Raw genomic sequence first — 21,103 nt, forward strand, 5'->3', positions numbered from 1 at the left:
ATTACAAATGGAGGAAGGGGGATCAGTAGTGAACTTAGAGATGGGGGGATGGAACACAATAAGGAGCATACAAATATATGTATGTCTGTGTGTATATATGTATGTATACACATACAATTAAAGGGATGTAGTTGGTATCCTGGCAGATGGGGGATGTCGGCGTTCAGAATACTGGCACCAGAATCCCCATACCTGTCAGAATGCCGACGCCGGAATCCCGACAACTGGCATCCTGAATGTTAGTATGTCAGGGAGGGTTAAGGTTAGGCTGCAGAGAGGGAGGGTTAGGGGAAGGGGTAGAGTTAATTCATTTCATTCAAAATGTCGAGATTACGGTGATCAGGATGCCGCTGTTGGTATTCTGACCGCTGGCATCCCCTACCCGACCCCATATACAGTGTATATATATTTATATATATATATATATATATATATATAAATATAAAAAGTTAAATTGGCCTCAGTATCCTTTATGATTCGTAATATGCTGCAAACTCCTTGAGTGTATTGTCTACAACCGCCTTACTGTCTTTCTTTCTTCCCATTCACTGCTTGACCCGTTACCAGTCTGGCTTCCGTCCCATCCACTCCACTCCACTCCACTGAAACTGCCCTCACAAAAAGTCTGCAATTACCTCCTTTCTGCTAAATCCAAAGGCCGCTACTCTCTGCTTATTCTTCTGATTTTGACACTGTGGACCACCTTCTCCTTCTGCAAATCCTTCACTCCCTTGGTCTGCATGATACTGCCCTCTCCTGGCTATCCTCTGTCGAAGTCGAAAATATTTACAGTACACACATAACATACAAACTACACACAGATGGCCTCCGTGCGCGTACTTGTTCTGCCGTGCGTGCGCATATTCACAAGTTGCGTATGACCGCTCACGCAGTCCTGCATATTAGCGCGTGGTATGAGTAATTGCAGTAGCATTTGTATTCGCATGGAAAAGCCACAAAGACATATCTCATATTTAATCCACATAGTGCACAATGTACACATAGCCCACACGCACCACACCAGCAAGTTATACTTGTTTAAAAGGTACAACAACAAAGGGATTCACCTTTACAGGATATGAAGGGACAGCATTAGGTTATGAGGTGATGTTTGGTATCCAACTGTAGGGTATTTTAAGGGCAACATTCCGGTATTAGTTTGCAGAAGATAGCACGCTCCTGCGCGAACAGGATATTAATATTATACTGTGTTTATTGTACTCTGATATTTGGCGGGAACCCAGTAGAGACCAACTGCAAGCACACCTGGACCAGACATCGCCCACCTATTCAAACCAACCTATGACCCCTCCTGTACTGTAAATGACCAGCCCTTTGTCCTATAGATGAAGAGGTTACAGTTTCTATTGTATTGTGTTTTGACCAACTGTATAAAAGCCAAGCTGCCTAGCCGGTCAGTCATCTCTCTCTGAAGGTCATCTTGCTTGATTGATCTGAGCACCGGACCGTGTGGCGCTGGCGAAACCACGTATGTACCATTGATTGTAGCCTCTTTTCTGTTATTGTGATTGTATATCTGTTGTAACCCCCTTTCAGCAATTATATGTTGGTGGGTCGGATCCCAACATCTTAAATACAATTGGTGTCGTGTCTCCTTCCTGCTAAGGTTTAAAGTGTATCTCAGCCACATGTGTAGCTGCATAGTGCTATCAACGTGTCAGTATGTTTGTATGCACCGCGTGTACTTTGTACGTCCGTCGCAGCGTGTGTACGCAAAGGGCGTACATGGTACTGGCCTTTGTACGCCAACTGTGTAAAAAGTACGTAGGTTAAGGATTACATACCGCAGCCGCAGCGGCTCAAATTTAAGTGTATTAAGTGTATTAAGGTATTGCTTTTAGTCCTGTAAGTAAATCAGCATTCACAATTGGGGCTCCTCCGGTTCACAACATACTCACAGATTTGTAGCTAATAGAACAGACTCTGATCGATCAATAAAGGGTGGAGACGCATCTTAAGATAAACCTTTTTCTGGTTGCTTGGGTGTTCTTAAACCCTATTATTCTGTGTTGTTAGATCGCGTCTGTACTGCAGTCTTAAGAGGTGCTGGTGTGAAACCCGGACACAGGAAAAAAGCCGTTTATTATCTCAGTGTAATTTTTGGCGCGAAAAAGCGTACACAGGACGTACCGATACTTTGCATACCCTCTCACATATTGTTGCCACAGGTATAGATTATTAGGTCATTTTAGATCTGTGTGAAATCGAATACATTTGTTTGCTATATAGATAAATTTGAAATAAATGTATTAAGGGTGTAATTAAAAACACAAAACGCAGTTCTGGCCTAGTTGTTAAAGGTTTATACAGAACAAGTGTGGGTTGTGTTAAGTGAGCGATTATGGTTTGTATTGCTCACATTTATAGAGATTGTGTGGTTTGTTGAATTGCGGACGTACGTTGTACACGTGGTACGGACAAAGTGTAGGGTCGTACACGTGGCATAAAAGGCACGCGCGGTCGCGTGTTTACGCAAGGTTGCATAGGATTACGGACGCTAAGTACTAATCACACGATAGTTGTTCAATTAAAGGCGGGATAGTATACATTTAATACAATAGCAAATAACTATCCGATTTCAAAAGCAGGTTACCTTAAATATTTAGTTTAAAACTGTAAGTACCTCTGGGGTAAAGTAACCAACCTAAGGGAGTGGAAATGTTCTGTACAGAAAAGAAAAACAATGTGTATTTGAGTGAGTGAAAGCGGAGTGAGTGGAGCTGAACCCCGGGAATTCGGGATCCCGTAGGTGACACTGGGTTAGTAGAGGCCCGGAGGCGTAAAGTTCACTACCTTACATGAACATATTGTGGAAATACGCAAGTCGTGAGCAGACTTGCACAGGAGCGTGGTAGGGAATTGTTAATTGAGAATTGTGACCCCATATAGTTTTTGTTACGCTCCGGCTGAGGATCGCAGCTTGTGAATTCGACTCCCGCGATCGTAGGGCATATAGATAACTAGTATCTATAGGCTGTGCGATTGAACCGCGCGTCCGTGTGTTCTACACAGCACAACGTGATACCATTGTGTCATATGCGCTGTGGAAAAGCATATGCAGACGTGATTGTGTAAACAAAGGGGTTTTTCTTTGATAACGTTGGGAAATCTCCCTGGTGGACTTCCATTGGAAAGGGTGAAGCAATAGTTATTAGGCAACTGTTTTTTTCACCCTACAAAAATTCCAGTGAAAAGATACCGAAAAGGAATTTTTCGCTGCCTCTCTCAGGAAAATATTCCAACAGAACCTCCACCGAAAGAAAGTATGTTGCTGTAAGCTCTTATAGGAGCACTAAGTTGGGTACATTGCGATCCACTATCGACAGTGTATCGTGGTACTGGCCAGCATGGCGAGAGCGAGTGAAAGGCGCTCGAGTAACTTTCACCGTCTGCTTGCATTGAGTATTTTGGTGTTTGTGGGAACGGCCGAGAGGGCAAGACCCACAATTATGGGAGCCAGTTGCTCAAGTGAGAGACGTTCAGTATGCAGGGTTCAGGCTGGAGAATTGCGGCCGAGAGGGTCAGCAAGGTTTATTATGTGTGAGAAATATGGTCCACACGCGGAGGCTTATTGCAATGAATGGCTACGTATGACTGCTGAAGATAGGGCCGCATTCCCCAGGGTGGGTGGCTTTGAACCAGAGGTACTGCAGAATGTAGGTATTAGAATATGTCTGATCAAATCTAGAAAACAAAGGATCAGACATAACGATTGTTTAAATCTGTGGCAACAAGAGGGGGAGATGCAAAGGGAACCAACTCGCAAAGCAAGTTCCAAACCTGGCAGGGATGTGAGTATGAGCACACCATTACCGACACAAGTCGAAGGGGAGGAAATGGCTACAATCAATGGTACATCTGTAAATGATAGTAAAATGCAGAAGCAATGTGTTAACCCTAACCCTGCAAGTTGTATCCTGTTTTGAATTCTCTCCAAGGCTATAGGTCACAGGAAGATGAAGGATCCAGCCTAACATCAGCCCTCATTCAGGCAGTCGCCTTGCAGGAAACTCAGGTGGGCCCGACCCAACCAGTAAGAGCAGTAACAGTATCCCCCACTGAAAGGACTGGTGAGATCACAGACATCGGTAAGTGTGAGACTGTTCATTACACAGAGACATTAACACCTCACAGTGAGCAGATTAGGAATGGAATGGTAGGATTACATCCTGTCTTGGAAATAGTAACTTCCAATGGGAGAACCGATAGTCAGGGAATAACCCTCACCAGGAATAATGCAATGTATTGCCTGTGGACCAGATCAGAGCAGCGGTCAATCATTTCAGAATTCCCTGATCCCCAGAAGCATTTAGCCAGATGTCAGAAGTTTATCAGGGATCTGGGTAATACCCATGAACCGGCAAACAAAGATTGGCGGACATTCTTGAAAGCGTGCCTACCCCCTAATATTGACACAAAACAATTTATTACGGATTGTAAATTAGAGTCGGATAGTCCTATGACTGACGAACACAAACAGGAGAACGTGGAACGAATTAACATACAACTAGGATTGTATTTCTCCACTGCTGTTAAGTGGAGCAAAATTTTCTCCATAAGACAGAAGGACAGTGAAATGACATCTGAATATTTCCATAGGGCTTTGCAAATAATGGCTAGATACACTGGGGTATCGGATATAGGGAACAATGAGAATTACAGGGAGGTGTCTGTCTCTGTGCTAATGGACAGGCTCAATAAGGCATTGAGGGTCAGGGTGCAGACTTCTTTGCCAAAATGGAAAGGGGTCACAGTAGCTAATCTTAGAGAGTGCGCTATTGAACATCACAAGAATATTGTTAGGCGCATAGAACAACAGGAGGAGAGGTTGAGGACGGTAAGTATACAGGCACATACAGGAAAGACCCATCAGCTCAAACCCCAGATCCCTAATGGTATGTCAAGGTCAATAATATGTTTGTTACACTTGTGGGAAGGAAGGGCATTTTGCCAGAGATTGTAGGAGTAGTAGGATACATAGTCAATATAGACCCCCTAGACAGAAAACACAAGCCACATTATTAAACACATAGACGGGACAAAGGGACATATAGTAAGGAATCACAAGCCATATAGAAAACACAGATTCGGTTAATGGGAAGAACGAAATAAATGCAACATTACCCTTTGACAAAACTTGCTGGGGTTAAGAGGGGGCCTCTAAACTTTTGCTTCTTTTTCTAGCAGAAATGGCCCCTGATTAACTTAACAGGAGCTTTGTTAGATGTGATATACATATAATGTGCTCCAGCTCAGGAAGTACAAAGTATGTTAGACACCCACGAAGACTAATGTTACATTTCACTGTTCTAGATTCATGTCCATCACAGGTAGAGGAAATTATCTCACAGATACCGGGTTCCCTATGAACTTAGGATGGACAGGACACTGGATTGATGGCTGGGATAGTCCCAGTAGAGATACAACACACAGAGAATTTTTTTTTTGAAGGGGAGTAGACCAATTAGAGAATCACTTCCCCGTAGTGCCCAATCCAGTTGTCAAATTTTATAAAATCTTCTTTACCTCTACAAACTTATCTGTCACCAACTTCTATTCTGTTTCTCCACAATTGCCTCTTCATCTTTTTTGTTCACACAGGGTGGTCCAATACATGGACCCGATTACAGTTCAAACACCACATGCCTACTCGGTCCTTAAGAGTTCTGCCCAAACCCAGTATATCTCACCAACAGGATGACACCAGTATTACTGCAGTGTGCCTTGTCATGCACAAAGGGTGGAGAATGGGAATACTGGTGAAGGGAGATTGTGTACAGACACTGATATGCATGATGGTGTGACGGCCTGTTGGTGGATGGCAAACCTGACATTTTCTTTTCCATTTTCCCTCTCTTCTCTCATCCAGAGATGTTTTTACTTCGCACAACTGATAACATGAAATAATTAAATTGAAATTTAAAAATGTGTGTTCCCTACAGGAAAAGGCAGTCTGGAAGGCGAAGGTGATATGATCAGGAGTCCTCAGGACTTTGGACAGATGGACACGGTAAGCCAGTGGCCCCCAGAGCATATCTCCCAAGCCCAGCTGAGGCGGCACACGGTCTGACTCATCTGGGTAAAGAAGGTTATGTGCAAGCTGGTAAGAGCCTACTGGAGTGCGCCAGGATTTTCTTCTCATGCAGGTAAGAAAGCAATGACATGGAGGAAGAATATTGGTAAGAAATACCAACGGAGGCATACCATATCCCTCCTACAGACGGTCCTTTTCAGGTAATACAAATCGACTTCATACAGTTACCACCCTGTAGGAATTTAAAATATGTGTTAGTATGTACTGATGTGTTTTCCAACTGGGTAGAAGCGTTCCCTGCTGCCACAAATACTGCCACGGTCACTGCAAAGAAAATCGTATAGGAATTTGTGTGCAGATATGGTATCCCTAGAATGATTGAAAGTGATAGGGGTACCCATTTTACAGGTGAAGTCTTTCAGGTCATGTGCAAACTGATGGGAATTAATAGCAAGCTGCATACTCCGTACCAGCCACAGGCGAGTGCGAAGGTGGAGAGAATGAACAGCACTATTAAGAACAAGTTGAGCAAAGTGATGGCTGAAACTGGATTGTTGTGGCCAGAAGCTTTGCCACTAGTGTTGTACAGCATCAGAACCACTTCCAGGTCACCGCTTAACTTATCACCCTTTGAAATTCTTTTTGGTCGACAACCCCACGTAATGATAGACCCCCAGGATGATTTGAAGTGCAATAATGAAATAACTGTGAAATATTTGGTTAGGATGAACCAGCAGCTGAGAAATCAACAAAGAAATCTAAAGCTGGTGATTCCTGACCTACCGAACAGTAATTGTCATGACATTGAGCCTGGGGATTATGTGACGATTCAAAATTTTCTACGCTCAGGTTGCCTCATAGACAGGTGGGAAGGACCGTACCAAGTCTTGTTAACCAGCACAACAGCACTAAAGGTCGCCGAAAGAGAGACTTGGGTCCACTCGTCCCACTGCAAGAAGGTCGCTGACCAGGAGATGTTAGGGTCTCCTGCCCTGTGCTGCCACGTCGTCATGGCAACCGGGAGACAAGTGCTAGCAGAGTAACCTGAGCGCAGCTGATACTCCGGTTCGGGTCTTTTGCTGTGCAGTGGTTACAGGCTCTGTGCACGGTAGGGGATCCGGTGCTGGTTTTTGTGCTCACAGTCTGTGAGGTCTGAGTGGGGCGTGGACAGCACCTGCTTTATAAGGCCTCTTCTTAGGGTAAGCAGATGCTGCTGAATCTTTGTTGGTTAGTCAGTTCCTGAAAGTTAGCCAGTACTGTGTAGCTTTGTATTTGTTTGTTGCTTACTGCAAATAGGCCTGGGGATTTGGTATTACACTCTGCCAATCCAGACCTAGCAGTAAGACTGGAGTCAGTCGTTTAGCTTGCTGGGGTTCTGTTACTACTCTGTGAACTTAGCAAGTTTGCGGCTGTATTCTAAGACTTGCCTGTCTAATCCTGTCTCACTGTGCTAGGTGTCAGGGGTCAGTTTAGTGGCAGTAAGCTGAACCTGTGCACTGCAAGTGAGAATTAGGATTGTGGAGACTCTCCTTGTGTCTATCATTCCATCTCTGACCAAGGAGTTTACTGCCACACCCGTTGGTAACCCTTTAGGGTTTTGCTGTTGCCCTTAGCAACAGCATTTCGGGTTCTCTACGTATTAAAACACAACATCTTGCTTTTCTCATCTGAGCATTACTAATACAAGGGAGACACCCAGTTCCTTAGCCTCTGGGCTTCTCTGTTCACTTTGTGTGTATTTTGTTACCCTATCACCTTCTGTGTACGTTATGTCATATTCCCCAGTCTGTCTGTGAGTCCATTTGTTTTGCATAACAGTTCAAACACCAGTACATTCCTGCAGGCACTGGTGTGCATAACAGGAGAAAACTCATGACAGAGAGCAAGGTGAAGAGAACCTCATATCACTAGAGAGTCTATTCCGGGAAAGCTGGGAGGCAGGACTGTTGAACGGCACCTGAGTGCGGAGAGCAACAAGATCGAGGACGGTTGTCGCACCATTTTCTTTTTTTCACCCCCCACTGCATTTTCCTTTCTTTTCTCCTCCTTATTCTCCTTCTTTCCCCTAACGAAATGGATCAATCACAAGAGACTGCGTTTCGGGTTCTGCTGGTAATTTTGTTTTTGATCAGGACAATCTGTGTTGGTGAGGGTCCCAGAGAAGTCGAGCAAGGATCTGGAATGGGTTCTGATGGAGAGTACGAATTTGCAGGATCTCAGGAGCAGCACATCGCACTAGTAAAGGCTGGCATCAGTAAGCGCTCTGGTAGTCACGGAGCTTGGAGACAATGTGAGGGGTTATTGTCTGATGAATATTGTATAGATATTGCGAGATGGATGCATCCAGAGATGTTAGTCCAACATTAATATATCGACATGGACCAACATCCGTAGAGTGATTACCACTCATTATTGGGTAAAGTCTTAAACCAGACAGAATGTTGGGTGTGCTCACAAGTACCTCAAGGACAGAGTAAGTTGGGATTAGTGCCATATCCTTTAACGTTAGATGAGGTACTCGAATTACGGGGTGGGAGACCGGTGGACAAGAAATTCAATATATCTAGGCCCAATAGCTTGAAGCTCCACCAGTACCATGTAGATAGATCACTAATATGTTTTAATGTCTCCAATTTCCGAAAACCCGGAAAATGGGAAGTAACCTGGAATAACGAGACAAAGACCTTCTCACACAGAGCTGATAGGATACCTATTGACTCTGAACTTGTACGCAAGATAGCCAACAGTGGGAGGTATTTTCGGTATAGGTATACACGTGGGGGCAAGACCATGTGGGTTGGAAAGGTATCACCGGGGTATTGTGCCCACATCATCCAGCCTGATACTTGTACTGAGCATAGGAGAGAACTGGGGATTGGTTTCTTTACCTGGAAGATTTGCAATATGGTGTTGTTACATTTTGTCCCCTATGTTCTCCCAGATGATGCCTATTTCATATGTGGGAGGAAAGCGTACAAGTGGCTCACTCCGAGCTCTGAGGAATTGTGTTACATTGGCAGGGTACTACCAGAGGTCATGACCATAGAGCACGATAAAATGAAAGACATTCACCGCAACGCTCACTCCTTATACTCACACCCATTATGAACACATCATCAAGAGACACATCATAGATAGGGCAGAGCTCGCAGCCTCCGATTTGATCCATGAATCCACCGGGATTCAAATTCTTCTCGCATTAGACATCACCCGTACTGCCAGAGGAATTATAAATTTTAGGTACATCCATGCACTTGCGAACTTGATAGATAATTTCACTGAGATGTATGATGACACCTTTAGGTATACGGGCAGAGAGTTACAAGCCTACAAGATGGAGCTGGTCCAGCACAGGATGGTCCTGAATTATGTCACGGCTGTGACGGGTGGGTACTGTGTCACTTTGGCAACTCAATATGGCGTGAAGTGCTGTACGTATATTACGAACAGCACTGACGACCCCACGGAGATCATCGATCAAAAGATGGATGAGATCTTACAGTTGAAGTGGGAGTTCCGGAGGAGACAAAATCTTACCATCACGGCTGTGGGTAATGAATTGACCGGCTGGGTCTCATGGTTAAACCCACTCAAATGTTTTTCTGGATTAGTAGAGTGGGTGCAGAATGTAATTGCAAGTGTAGGAAAGTTTCTCCTGTGTATCCTAGGTGTCGTCATAATTATTGGTTTGATATTCAGGTGTGTTCGAATTCTGATGTGGCGCAAGCACAGTACAAATTTGATGAGTCTAAGGAGCGAGGGCGTTGTTACAGTAGCAGATTTGGTTTATGATCCATCCATAGAGACAGTGGGGGTAATTTCAAGTTGATCGCAGCAGGAAATTTTTTAGCAGTTGGGCATAACCATGTGCACTGCAGGGGGGGCAGATATAACATTTGCAGAGAGTTAGATTTGGGTGGGTTATTTTGTTTCTGTGCAGGTTAAATACTGGCTGCTTTATTTTTAAACTGCAATTTAGATTGCAGATTTAACTCACCACACCCAAATCTATCTCTCTCTGCACATGTTATATCTGCAGTGCACATGGTCTTGCCCAACTGCTAAAAAATGTCCTGCTGCGATCAACTTGGAATTACCCCCAGTGTTATGATAAGGATTGCAAATGAATTTCATGGCCTGTTTCTTTCACCATTTTTCTCTGTTTCCCCCTTTTTACCCAGAAAATATCCAACCGGAAAAGACGTCAGCCCTACCCAATGTTTATGTGAATGTATTTTTATATATGTGTCTTATCTTCATCTCTGCAACCGTCAGTTAATGGCACACATAGTCGACAGGTGTTATACGCAAAGAGGGGTATATGCAATTGCGGTCGAATTCCCAAAATTGTCGAAAAACTGGACTTTTTGGCAAAAAAAAAAAAATCGACAATGCAATTCAGTACTTTCCGTCAAAAAAACGGACTTTCAAAATTCGACTTTTTGAAATTCGACATTTGTCAAATTCGACTTTTCTGCAATGGTACAAATGCGGCAATTCGACCAAAGTATATTCAATTGAAGTTTGGAAATTCGACAACAGTGCTTTTAGACAGTAAATTCATCATTTTCAATCCGCCACACTTTGGTTGGTGAATCTAATAAAAAAAATTTAAAACATGTTTTTTTGGGTGTTTTTTTATTGGTAATAGCATATCTATTTATATTAGAAGGGATTAGGTACTTGGTTTGTCTTTTTGGGAGGCACAAGTATTATTAATATATTTTTAAAAATATATATATATATTTTTTTTTAGATGGAATGGTAAAATCCCGGAAAAAAATGGCATGGGGTCCCCCCTCCAAAGCATAACCAGCCTCGGGCTCTTCGAGCCGGCCCTGGTTCTAAAAATCCGGGGGGGAAATGGACAGGGGATCCCCCGTATTTTTAAAACCAGCACCGGGCTCTGCGCCTGGTGCTGGTGCAAAAAATACAGGGGACAAAAAGAGTAGGGGTCCCCCGTATTTTTTACACCAGCTTCGGGCTCCACTAGCTGGACAGATAATGCCACAGCCGGGGGTCACTTTTAAACAGCGCCCTGTGGCCGTGGCATTAAATATCCAACTAGTCACCCCTGGCCGGGGTACCCTGGGGAGTGGGGACCCCTTCAATCAAGGGGTCCCCCCCCAGCCACCCAAGGGTGAAGCCCGAGGCTGTCCCCCCCATCCAAGGGCTGCGGATGGGAGGCTGATAGCCTTGAGAAAATTTAAAGAATATTGTTTTTCCTGTAGTACTACAAGTCCCAGCAAGCCTCCCCCGCAAGCTGGTACTTGGAGAACCACAAGTACCAGCATGCGGGAGAAAAACGGACCCGCTGGTACCTGTAGTACTACTGAAAAAAAATACCCAAATAAAAACAGGAGACACACACCTTGAGAGTAAAACTTTATTACACACCTGCCGACACACACATACTTACCTATGTTGACCCGCCGACTGCCACGTCTCCTGATCCGACGATCCGGGGTACCTGTGAATCAAATTATACTCACCTCAATCCAGTGTCCAGATATAAATCCTCGTACTTGGCAAAAAAAGAAAACGAACAACCGAACCAGCGGACTGAATGCCGGGACACCACGTGACTGCTGTCACCGAGGTCCCTTCAGCCAATCAGGAAGCGCAACGTCCTGGCACTCTGCTGATTGGCTGCACGTCTGAGCTGCCAGACAGCGCCTCGCAAAGCCTCTCCATTATACTCAATGGTGGGAACTTTGCGTCAGCGGTGAGGTCACCCGCGGTCAGCGGCTGACCGCGGGTAACCCCACCGCTACCCGCAAAGTTCCCACCATTGAAAGTAATGGAGAGGCTTTGCAATGCGCTGTCTGAGGTCACACGCGCATACAGCCAATCAGGTGAGTGCAACGAAGTAGCGCTTCCTGATTGGCTGAAGGGACCTCGGTGACAGCAGTCACGTGGGGTCCCGGCATTCGGGGAAAGGGGTCTCATGTGTAAACATGGGACCCCTTTCAGTCCGCTGGTTCGGTTGTTCGTTTTCTTTTTTTGCCAAGTACGAGGATTTATATCTGGACACTGGATTGAAGCGAGTATAATTTGATTCACAGGTACCCCGGATCGTCGGATCAGGAGACGTGGCAGTCGGCGGGTCAACATAGGTAAGTATGTGCGTGTCGGCAGGTGTGAAATAAAGTTTTACTCTCAAGGTGTGTGTCTCCTGTTTTTATTTGGGTATTTTTTTTCCAGTAGTACTACAGGTACCAGCGGGCCCGCTTTTCTCCCGCATGCTGGTACTTGTGGTTCTCCAAGTACCAGCTTGCGGGGGAGGCTTGCTGGGACTTGTAGTACTACAGGAAAAAACAATATTCTTTAAATTTTCTCAAGGCTATCAGCCTCCCATCCGCAGCCCTTGGATGGGGGGGACAGCCTCGGGCTTTACCCCAGGCCCTTGGGTGGGTGGGGGGCGGACCCCTTGATTGAAGGGGTCCCCACTCCCCCCAGGGTACCCCGGCCAGGGGTGACTAGTTGGATATTTAATGCCACGGCCGCAGGGCGCTGTATAAAAGTGACCCCCGGCTGTGGCATTATCTGTCCAGCTAGTGGAGCCCGAAGCTGGTGTAAAAAATACGGGGGACCCCTACTCTTTTTGTCCCCCGTATTTTTTGCACCAGGCTCAGAGCCCGGTGCTGGTTTTAAAAATACGGGGGATCCCCGGTCCATTTTTCCCCTGTATTTTTAGAACCAGGACCAGCTCGTAGAGCCCGAGGCTGGTTATGCTTTGGAGGGGGGACCCCACGCCATTTTTTTCCGAGTTTTTTCCCGTTTTTTAAAAAACGGAACAAAATCCGTCAAATCGGCCGTTTTTCGTCAGCGGGACTGTCGAATCCGTTTTTTATTGCATATGGTCAATTTCGGCACCCACTTGCCGAAATTAGACTGTCGAATTGTGTCGAATTGAAAAACGGCCGAAAAATTGCCGCGATTCGCAGCTAATTGCATATACCCCAGAGTAGCATTCACATATGTTCCCCCTCCATGTATCATCAACTAAATGTGCTCCCCATTTGTTGGTATTAGAAGCCGAAGAGGCGAGGGTCAAAAGTCCTTGCCTGAAAGGAGCTCGGTAGTGTTTGTTTGCCCAAGTACAGACCCTTAATATGGGATAATAAGGATTTAATGTATACTTCGCAATACCTTGAAGCTTACTTAGAACATATACGGCACAATGATCCATGCCCCTCAGACATTGAGTCATACATACATGCTTTTACTATCCCACTAGGCTATACATTTCCCACCTACAACTCTCCCCCGACTATTCAAGCTTTGTATATATTGTATAGATAATATTTTCTGTTTAGTAGTCAAGTGTGGCAGTTATTGATGACTGCCAAAGGGTGGACTGTCGAAGTCGAAAATATTACAGTACACACATCACATACAAACTACACACAGATGGCCTCCGTGCACATACTTGTTCTGCCGTGCGTGCGCATATTCGCAAGTTGCGTATGACCGCTCACGCGGTCCTGCGTATTAGCGCGTGGTATGAGTAATTACGGTAGAATTTGTATTCGCATGGAAAAGCCACAAAGACATATCTCACATTTAATGCACATAGGGGGTCATTCCGAGTTGTTCGCTCGGTAAAAATCTTCGCATCGCAGCGATTTTCCGCTTAATGCGCATGCGCAATGTCCGCACTGCGACTGCGCCAAGTAAATTTGCTATGCACTTAGGAATTTTACTCACGGCTTTTTCTTCGTTCTGGCGATCGTAATGTGATTGACAGGAAATGGGTGTTACTGGGCGGAAACAGGCCGTTTTATGGGCGTGTGGGAAAAAACGCTACCGTTTCCGGAAAAAACGCAGGAGTGGCCGGAGAAACGGGGGAGTGTCTGGGCGAACGCTGGGTGTGTTTGTGACGTCAAACCAGGAACGACAAGCACTGAACTGATCGCAGAAGCCGAGTAAGTCTGGAGCTACTCAGAAACTGCTACGAGGTGTGTAATCGCAATATTGCGAATACATCGTTCGCAATTTTAAGATGCTAAGATTCACTCCCAGTAGGCGGCGGCTTAGCATGAGCAAATCTGCTAAAATCCGCTTGCGAACGAACAACTCGGAATGACCCCCATAGTGCACAATGTACACATAGCCCACACGCACCACACCAGCAAGTTATACTTGTTTAAAAGGTACAACAACAAAGGGATTCACCTTTACAGGATATGAGGGGACAGCATAAGGTTAGGAGGTGGTGTTTGGTAGCCAACTGTAGGGTATTTTAAGGGCAACATTCCGGTATTAGTTTGCAGAAGATAGCACGCTCCAGCGCATAATTATGCGCAGGAACAGGATATTAATATTATACTGTGTTTACTGTACTCTGATATTTGGCGGGAACCCAGTGGAGACCAACTGCAAGCACACCTGGACCAGACATCGCCCACCTATTCAAACCAACCTATGACCCCTCCTGTACTGTAAATGACCAGTCCTTTGTCCTATAGATGAAGAGGTTACAGTTTCTATTGTATTGTGTTTTGACCAACTGTATATAAGCCAAGCTGCCTAGCCGGTCAGTCATCTCTCTCTGAAGGTCATCTTGCTTGATTGATCTGAGCACCGGACCGTGTGGCGCTGGCGAAACCAAACGTACGTACCATTGATTGTAGCCTCTTTTCTGTTATTGTGATTGTATATCTGTTGTAACCCCCTTTCAGCAATTATATGTTGGTGGGTCGGATCCCAACATCTTAAATACAATTGGTGTCGTGTCTCCTTCCTGCTAAGGTTTAAAGTGTATCTCAGCCACATGTGTAGCTGCATAGTGCTATCAACGTGTCTTGTACGCTAACTGTGTAAAAAGTATGTAGGTTAAGGATTACATACAGCAGCCGCAGCGGCTCAAATGTAAGTGTATAAGTGTATTAAGGTATTGCTTTTAGTCCTGTAAGTAAATCAGCATTCACACCTCCTACCTCTCTGACCATTCCTTCTCTGTCTCCTCTCATGACTCCACCTCCCCCCCCACTTCCACTAACTGTAGGTGTCCCCCAAGGTTCTGTTCTTGGTCCGCTCCTTTTCTCTCTATATACATCCTCTTTAGGTGAGCTTATTAGATCTTTTGATTTACAGTATCATCTCTATGCTGTTGATACTCAAATCTACCTTTCCTCCCCTGACCTCTTCCCTGCTCTCCTCATTCGTGTATCCAACTGTCTCTCTGATATCTCTTCTTGGATGTCCCAGCGCTTTCTTAAACTTAATATGTCTAAAGACTGAGCTGATCATCTTCCCACCCTCCCGCACAACCTCACCTGCCACAATTTAATTAAATATTGATGGCACTACTATCTACTCTAGCCCCCCAGTGCTCTGTCTTACAGTAATCCTTGACTCCTCCCTCTCCTTCAAACCGCACATTCAGCACCTCTCACAAACATGTCATTTTCATCTCAAAAATATTTCCAGGATCAGACCCTAGGTTGAACTACTGTAATCTTCTCCTATCTGTCATTCCTGACAAATGCCTCTCTCCACTCCAATCTATCCTCAGTCTTTCTGCCTGGCTCATCAAATGTACTACATCCACCTCCCCTCTCTTACAAGCTCTTCACTGGCTCCCCCTCCCCCATCAGAATCCATTTCAAGCCTCTCATACTCACTTACAAAGCCCTCACCCACTCATTTCCTATTTACATATCTGACCTTATCTCCCTTTACACTCCTGCCCATCCTCTACACTCCGCTAATGCACACCATCTCGCCTGCCTACTGATTACCTCCTCCCACTTCTACCTCCAAGATTTTGCACAAGCTGCTCCCTTTTTCTAGAATTCTCTACCTCTCCCCCTCAGGCTCTCCACCTCTCTACAAAACTTCAAACGGTCTCTCAAGACCCACTTCTCCACCAATCCCAGCCATCTCTCAGCCTAAGCCCTCTGTCTCGTGCTCACTTTCTACCACATCTGTGTCACCCCTGTCTGTTTGCCCCTCCCCTTTAGAATGTAAGCTTTCACAAGCAAGGTCCTCCTCCCTCATGAGATTTTCCTTCTCTTACTTAACCTATCTTCTATTCAATACTTCAACGGCACCAATTCCCTTGGTTTTCTGCCGCCCTGATACTTATTTCAGTGTCGTCTGCTGACGCAGCTACATTTCTATACCCTGTACTTGTCCTATAATGTCTCGAATTGTAAGTCACTGTTTTCTTTTTTTTCTTATTTATATACTCTATAATTGGGTGCTGTGGATCCTTTGTGGCGCCATATGAGTAAAGGATAATAATAATAATAATAATAATAATAAAAAAATAATAATAATGTTCAAAATGCTAATTTGTAACATACTATAAATGAAGCACTAAACAGATACCAGGGGGTAGATTTACTAAAGCTTCTAAAGATGGAAAATGGTGGAGTTGCCTATAGCAACCAACCAGATTTTCTAGGATGCAATATAGAAATGCTAGAATCTGGTTGCTATAGGCAACACCACCACTTTTCATTTTTAGAAGCTTTAGTAAATTAACCTCCAGGACTCCTTACTTCTAGTTGTTTCCAACATCTCTCTGTTGGGATAGTAAATAACCACAGAGGCTAACAATCACTTCCTAATGTGGGGAAAAGAGTATGTCATGACTGGAACTTACCAAACCTGTAATAATATATGTATGCATCACAAATAATGGCATGTCTCACCTCGGCCTGGACTGATTGCTGTGACAAGGGGTTTGCGATCACTCATCTTGTCCTTCTTATCCTTCTCTGACAACAATTCCAGCTCCTTCTTCTCCATTAGTTTGCTGGATGGGTAAAATAAGCCGACTGTCTGGGTTCCTTTTTCCATTTTCTCTGTACACAGTCTTGGGTCTGGCAATGAGACTGATAGAGGCTGCCAAGAAGCACGGCCATCTACATCCTATATTAATAGGTTATGGAACATGTAAGACCTTTTCCCCTTTCCTTATTTTCTTCATCAGTTAGGAATTGTTCTTATATACATTTTTAATGTTTTAGTGTTTTCAGGGATTAGATAGATAGATAGATAGATAGATAGATAGATACAAGGGCGTAGCTACCATAGGTGCAGGGAGTGCAACTGCTATAGGGCTTTGAGCTGAGAGGTGCCCACCTTCACTGCCAAGTGATATATAGGTGCCCTTACAAACTTTTGCCTTGGGGTCTGCAATATATCTTGGCATACCCTGCAATGTAATGTTGTATAAAATGAACTGGAGGGCATTATAATGTTACATAATTTGGGCATTGTAAAGTGCCAGATATGAAGTGGAAGCACAATTGTGTGGCATAATATGAACTGGGGGCATGATAATGTGGCATAATATGAACTACCGTAGGGACACTGTATGTTATAGTGCGAATTGTGGGGACTCTGCATAATGTGTACTGGCAGCCCTACAGTGTGACATAACGTGAACTAGGGCATTACTATGGTGCCGAAAATGAACTAGGGCACTATTATGGGGGCATAAAATTAACAAATGCTGTGAAGTGGAGTCTCTCTAGAAGTACTGGGACAGCGGCCCCTTCAATATGTTGCTATGGGGCCCACAAAGTTCTGGCTACACCCCTGGATAGATAGATAGATAGATAGATAGATAGATAGAAGTTAATATGCAGAACATTACGTGGTCCAATATTAATATACTCTTTATTTTAATTTTCATTATACTGTACATAAATACAATCAAAAACAAATGAAAACCATAACTAGAGGGAGCAGTCCCCGAGGGCACAGACACTGAGCTACAGAATGCTCCATCATCACTGACCCAACTCCTCACCATTGCCTGCCTTTGCATGGGGTATTATTAGTGAAGAATTAGCACTGGAATAGATTAAACATACATAAAAAATGTGTCCTTTCTTTTCAAATTTTGGCAACTGAAAACAATAGGCTCTATGATAGATTAAATTAAGTGTGAAACTTTTAGATTTGGATATTATGTAATGCATTGCAAATATTAGTGATAACCTATAACCTCTGGTTCTGAGCATTCTAAGGGCCAAATTTAATTAGCTCAGTTAATTTAATGGAAGTGAAAAAGGGTGGTAGCTTTGAGCTTTAATGCACGGGGCTATTCAATTAGAGACCCTTTTTCTTGCCCGTTAAACTAACTGCTTTTGGGCGTTAATACATAACACCTGGGAAAAGTTCCCGGCCTATGTGTTAACACTATCTTTGTACCCGAAAACAGTGTATTTTTGGGAGGATATCTTTTCAGGCCTGTTTAGACCCAAATAGAAATCCCCATAAGGTGCAGCCTGTGGGCTGACTTCGGGGACTAACTGAATAGCCCCAGGGATCAACTGGCCCATGGTAAATTACAGCAGTAATCTGACTTCCCCCCTAAGGGCTGTATTCAGAGAAGTACACAAACCCCATGGTTTAAGTACATCTGTGATGTTTTCCAATCAGCGCATGTCCAGAACTGTGCCTTTGACGATGGTCGCAGTGTACCCTAAGCTGAAGCATGATTGACATGCTGCGGCCGTTTGAGAGCAGGAAAGGGGCAATGACGGCCAGCGTTCCAGAAAATGGGGTCCTGTCTGCCAGTTTTCTGGGTGTTCCAAATCCACTGGCTGCAACCTGAGGGTTACTCAGATGTCTGATGTTCATGCAGATGATACAATGCTGCATTCTCGGTCAAGACAGCTCCTGTGGCATTTGCATATTATCACACAGTCACTGCGTACAAACAGGCAGTGGCTGAGCATTAGCACCCATCTGTAATTAAGGCCCTAAGTGGTCTATTTACTAGGCGTTGGAAGGAGATAAAGTGGCCCGAGATAAAGTACCAGCCAATCAGCTCCTAACTTCCATGTCACAGGCTGGGTTCGAAAATTGACAGTTAGGAGGTGATTGGCTGGTAGTTTATCTCCTTCCACTTTATCTCCACCTGAGGCTTAGTAAATAGACCCCTAAATCTGATAATTATATAATTGCTGATTTTTAATTATTACTGATATGTTTGCCCATACTGGCCATCTCTAGGGAGGGGCGTGCACTGTGATGTAATTTCCTGGTGGTATTTCTAGCCAATGGGAGGTTAGAATAGAATGCATCCTTTGTATGAGTGCTCTGCAGGCCCGTCTATTATTATAAGAAAGACTGAATAATGGTTATTTCAGGTTACTGTAAATGTCTCAGTTTGGTAGTACCACAAGTTAAGCAAATATTCAACAACATTTTGCGTTCTCCCAAATAATCCAGGCACATGTTAATCAAACCAATGGCCACAAGACTAGGGACTAGGGTTGCCACCTCATCCCTTTAATTCTGAACACATATCAATTACACAGGTTCTGTGGCTGGTTGACTTCAAGACTCCATTTCACCTGGTTTTCATCAGCCACAAAACCTGTGTAATTAATATGTGTCCAGAATTAAAGGGATGAAGTGGCAACCCTACTAGGGACCCATCTTATGTCGTTAACTGGATGCTATTTGTTTTATGTAAAGTTTTGGCAAATTTTTCTCAATCACATGTAAGAACTATTTCTATATATAATGAACTACCACAAAATAAACATCACTTCTAGTTTCTGTTATATGTAATGCCTTAGTTGCCATGGCTGCCATGATGTACTCTGGTGATGTCACTAGTTTTTAATGATGTAACTGGCTGCATTCTCAGGACTATTGCATTTTACAGATTGGCGGTCTTTGTGGAAGAGGAGATGATAATGAGACAGAAGCTGTCTTACCCCAGATAATGTCAGGCGGTCTGCAGTCCTCATCATCCTGCTGGGCTGGGAGTAAGGTCTCCCTGGAGGCTCCAGATACACCCCGCAGGACACACAGAAGTGGGCATATGGATGGTTGTTTGCACTGCACTTGGAGCAGGTCAGGTAACTCACAGAGGGACCAGGCTGCAAAACATAATGTGTTATCTGTCATTCACGTTTATACGTCAATCACTTGCAGTCAATTTACCAAAGTTTAGACTTTTAATGACAAACACGACCATTGTATCTACAGCAGTATAATTACTGCAGCTGTTTAGTCAATATTGTTTATTAGGATGACGTTACCTTTGCCCCACACCAATCACAGAAGCGAGCATCAGCCAGGTTCACTCGCCCACACTTGGAACAGGACTGCATTTTGCCCTTCTGGTTAGGTATCGGCGGTGCAGAATCTCCACTGTAGATTGGCTGCCAGAAGGAAACATGCAGTAATAGTCATTGCTGAAGTCTGTATAGCCGATCACAGAATCACAGCTTGCAGGAACTAACTGATCTACTTGTCGGTGTTTAATTCTGTTATGTTCTGAAACAAATAGGCAGGAACTAACTATTCCCCGAACATGTTTTTTTTCCCATAACAAGTCTACCCTTATACATACACCCCTCAGTCTGTGCGCCCCTTGCTTCCATTCACAGATCAGTACCTTGCTCCCTGCTTCTATGTAATATTGGTGAATGAACGCAATCAGTGCGGTACACGTTACCGGTTTCAATGCAGACATCTCAGTGTTTGGTTTCCCAGACATAAAATAACACAAGAGCACAAAACATGATGTACCGTCTGTGTGTCTGGCAGCTTAGCCTCACAGGTCACACAATGCTTTAGATTTATGGGATTTCCGGTTCCACAGAAACGGCAGATTGTTTTATCCTTTAAAATAAAGCAAAAAACAGCATTGATATTTTGAACATTTTTTAATACAGACAATTGGTAATGGGTACTCAGATATAGGAGGCAATCACGAGACCGCCTGTTGGGATCCCAGCGGTCACAATGCCGACGCCGGAATCCCGACAGGCAGTGAAATCCCGCTGCTGGAATACCGGCGCCACAGGCTTTTCTCCCTCTGCGGGTGTCCACGACACCCATAGAGGGAGAATAGATCCTGTGGCAAGCGCAGGGAGCCACCGAGCCCGCAGGGGCTTTCAAGCGCTCACCCTGCAGCTGGCATACTGGTGGCCGGGATCATGACAGCTGGAATCCCGGACGCCGGTAAAACACATGTATTCCCTGGTCAGCACTACAGTATACGAGATGAAATGTATACAGGATATGGGCAACCTGCTTATATCATAATCTGTAATGTAACAT

General features: G+C 44.4%; 1 protein-coding gene across 1 annotated transcript in view; it reads right to left on the bottom strand.

Moving 5' to 3' along the window:
* Positions 1-21,103, bottom strand: part of DZANK1 (double zinc ribbon and ankyrin repeat domains 1) — a 172,427-nt gene that overhangs the window by 61,095 nt on the left and 90,229 nt on the right. The window contains exons 10-13 of the mRNA XM_063918148.1: positions 20,570-20,662; positions 20,077-20,199; positions 19,750-19,914; positions 16,720-16,939 (exon numbers count right to left, since the gene is read on the bottom strand). Of these exons, the coding sequence (XP_063774218.1) occupies positions 16,720-16,939; positions 19,750-19,914; positions 20,077-20,199; positions 20,570-20,662 (601 nt within the window). The remainder of the gene's footprint in view (positions 1-16,719; positions 16,940-19,749; positions 19,915-20,076; positions 20,200-20,569; positions 20,663-21,103) is intronic.

Source organism: Pseudophryne corroboree, chromosome 4 (assembly GCF_028390025.1).
Source record: "Pseudophryne corroboree isolate aPseCor3 chromosome 4, aPseCor3.hap2, whole genome shotgun sequence".
NCBI lineage: Eukaryota > Metazoa > Chordata > Amphibia > Anura > Myobatrachidae > Pseudophryne > Pseudophryne corroboree.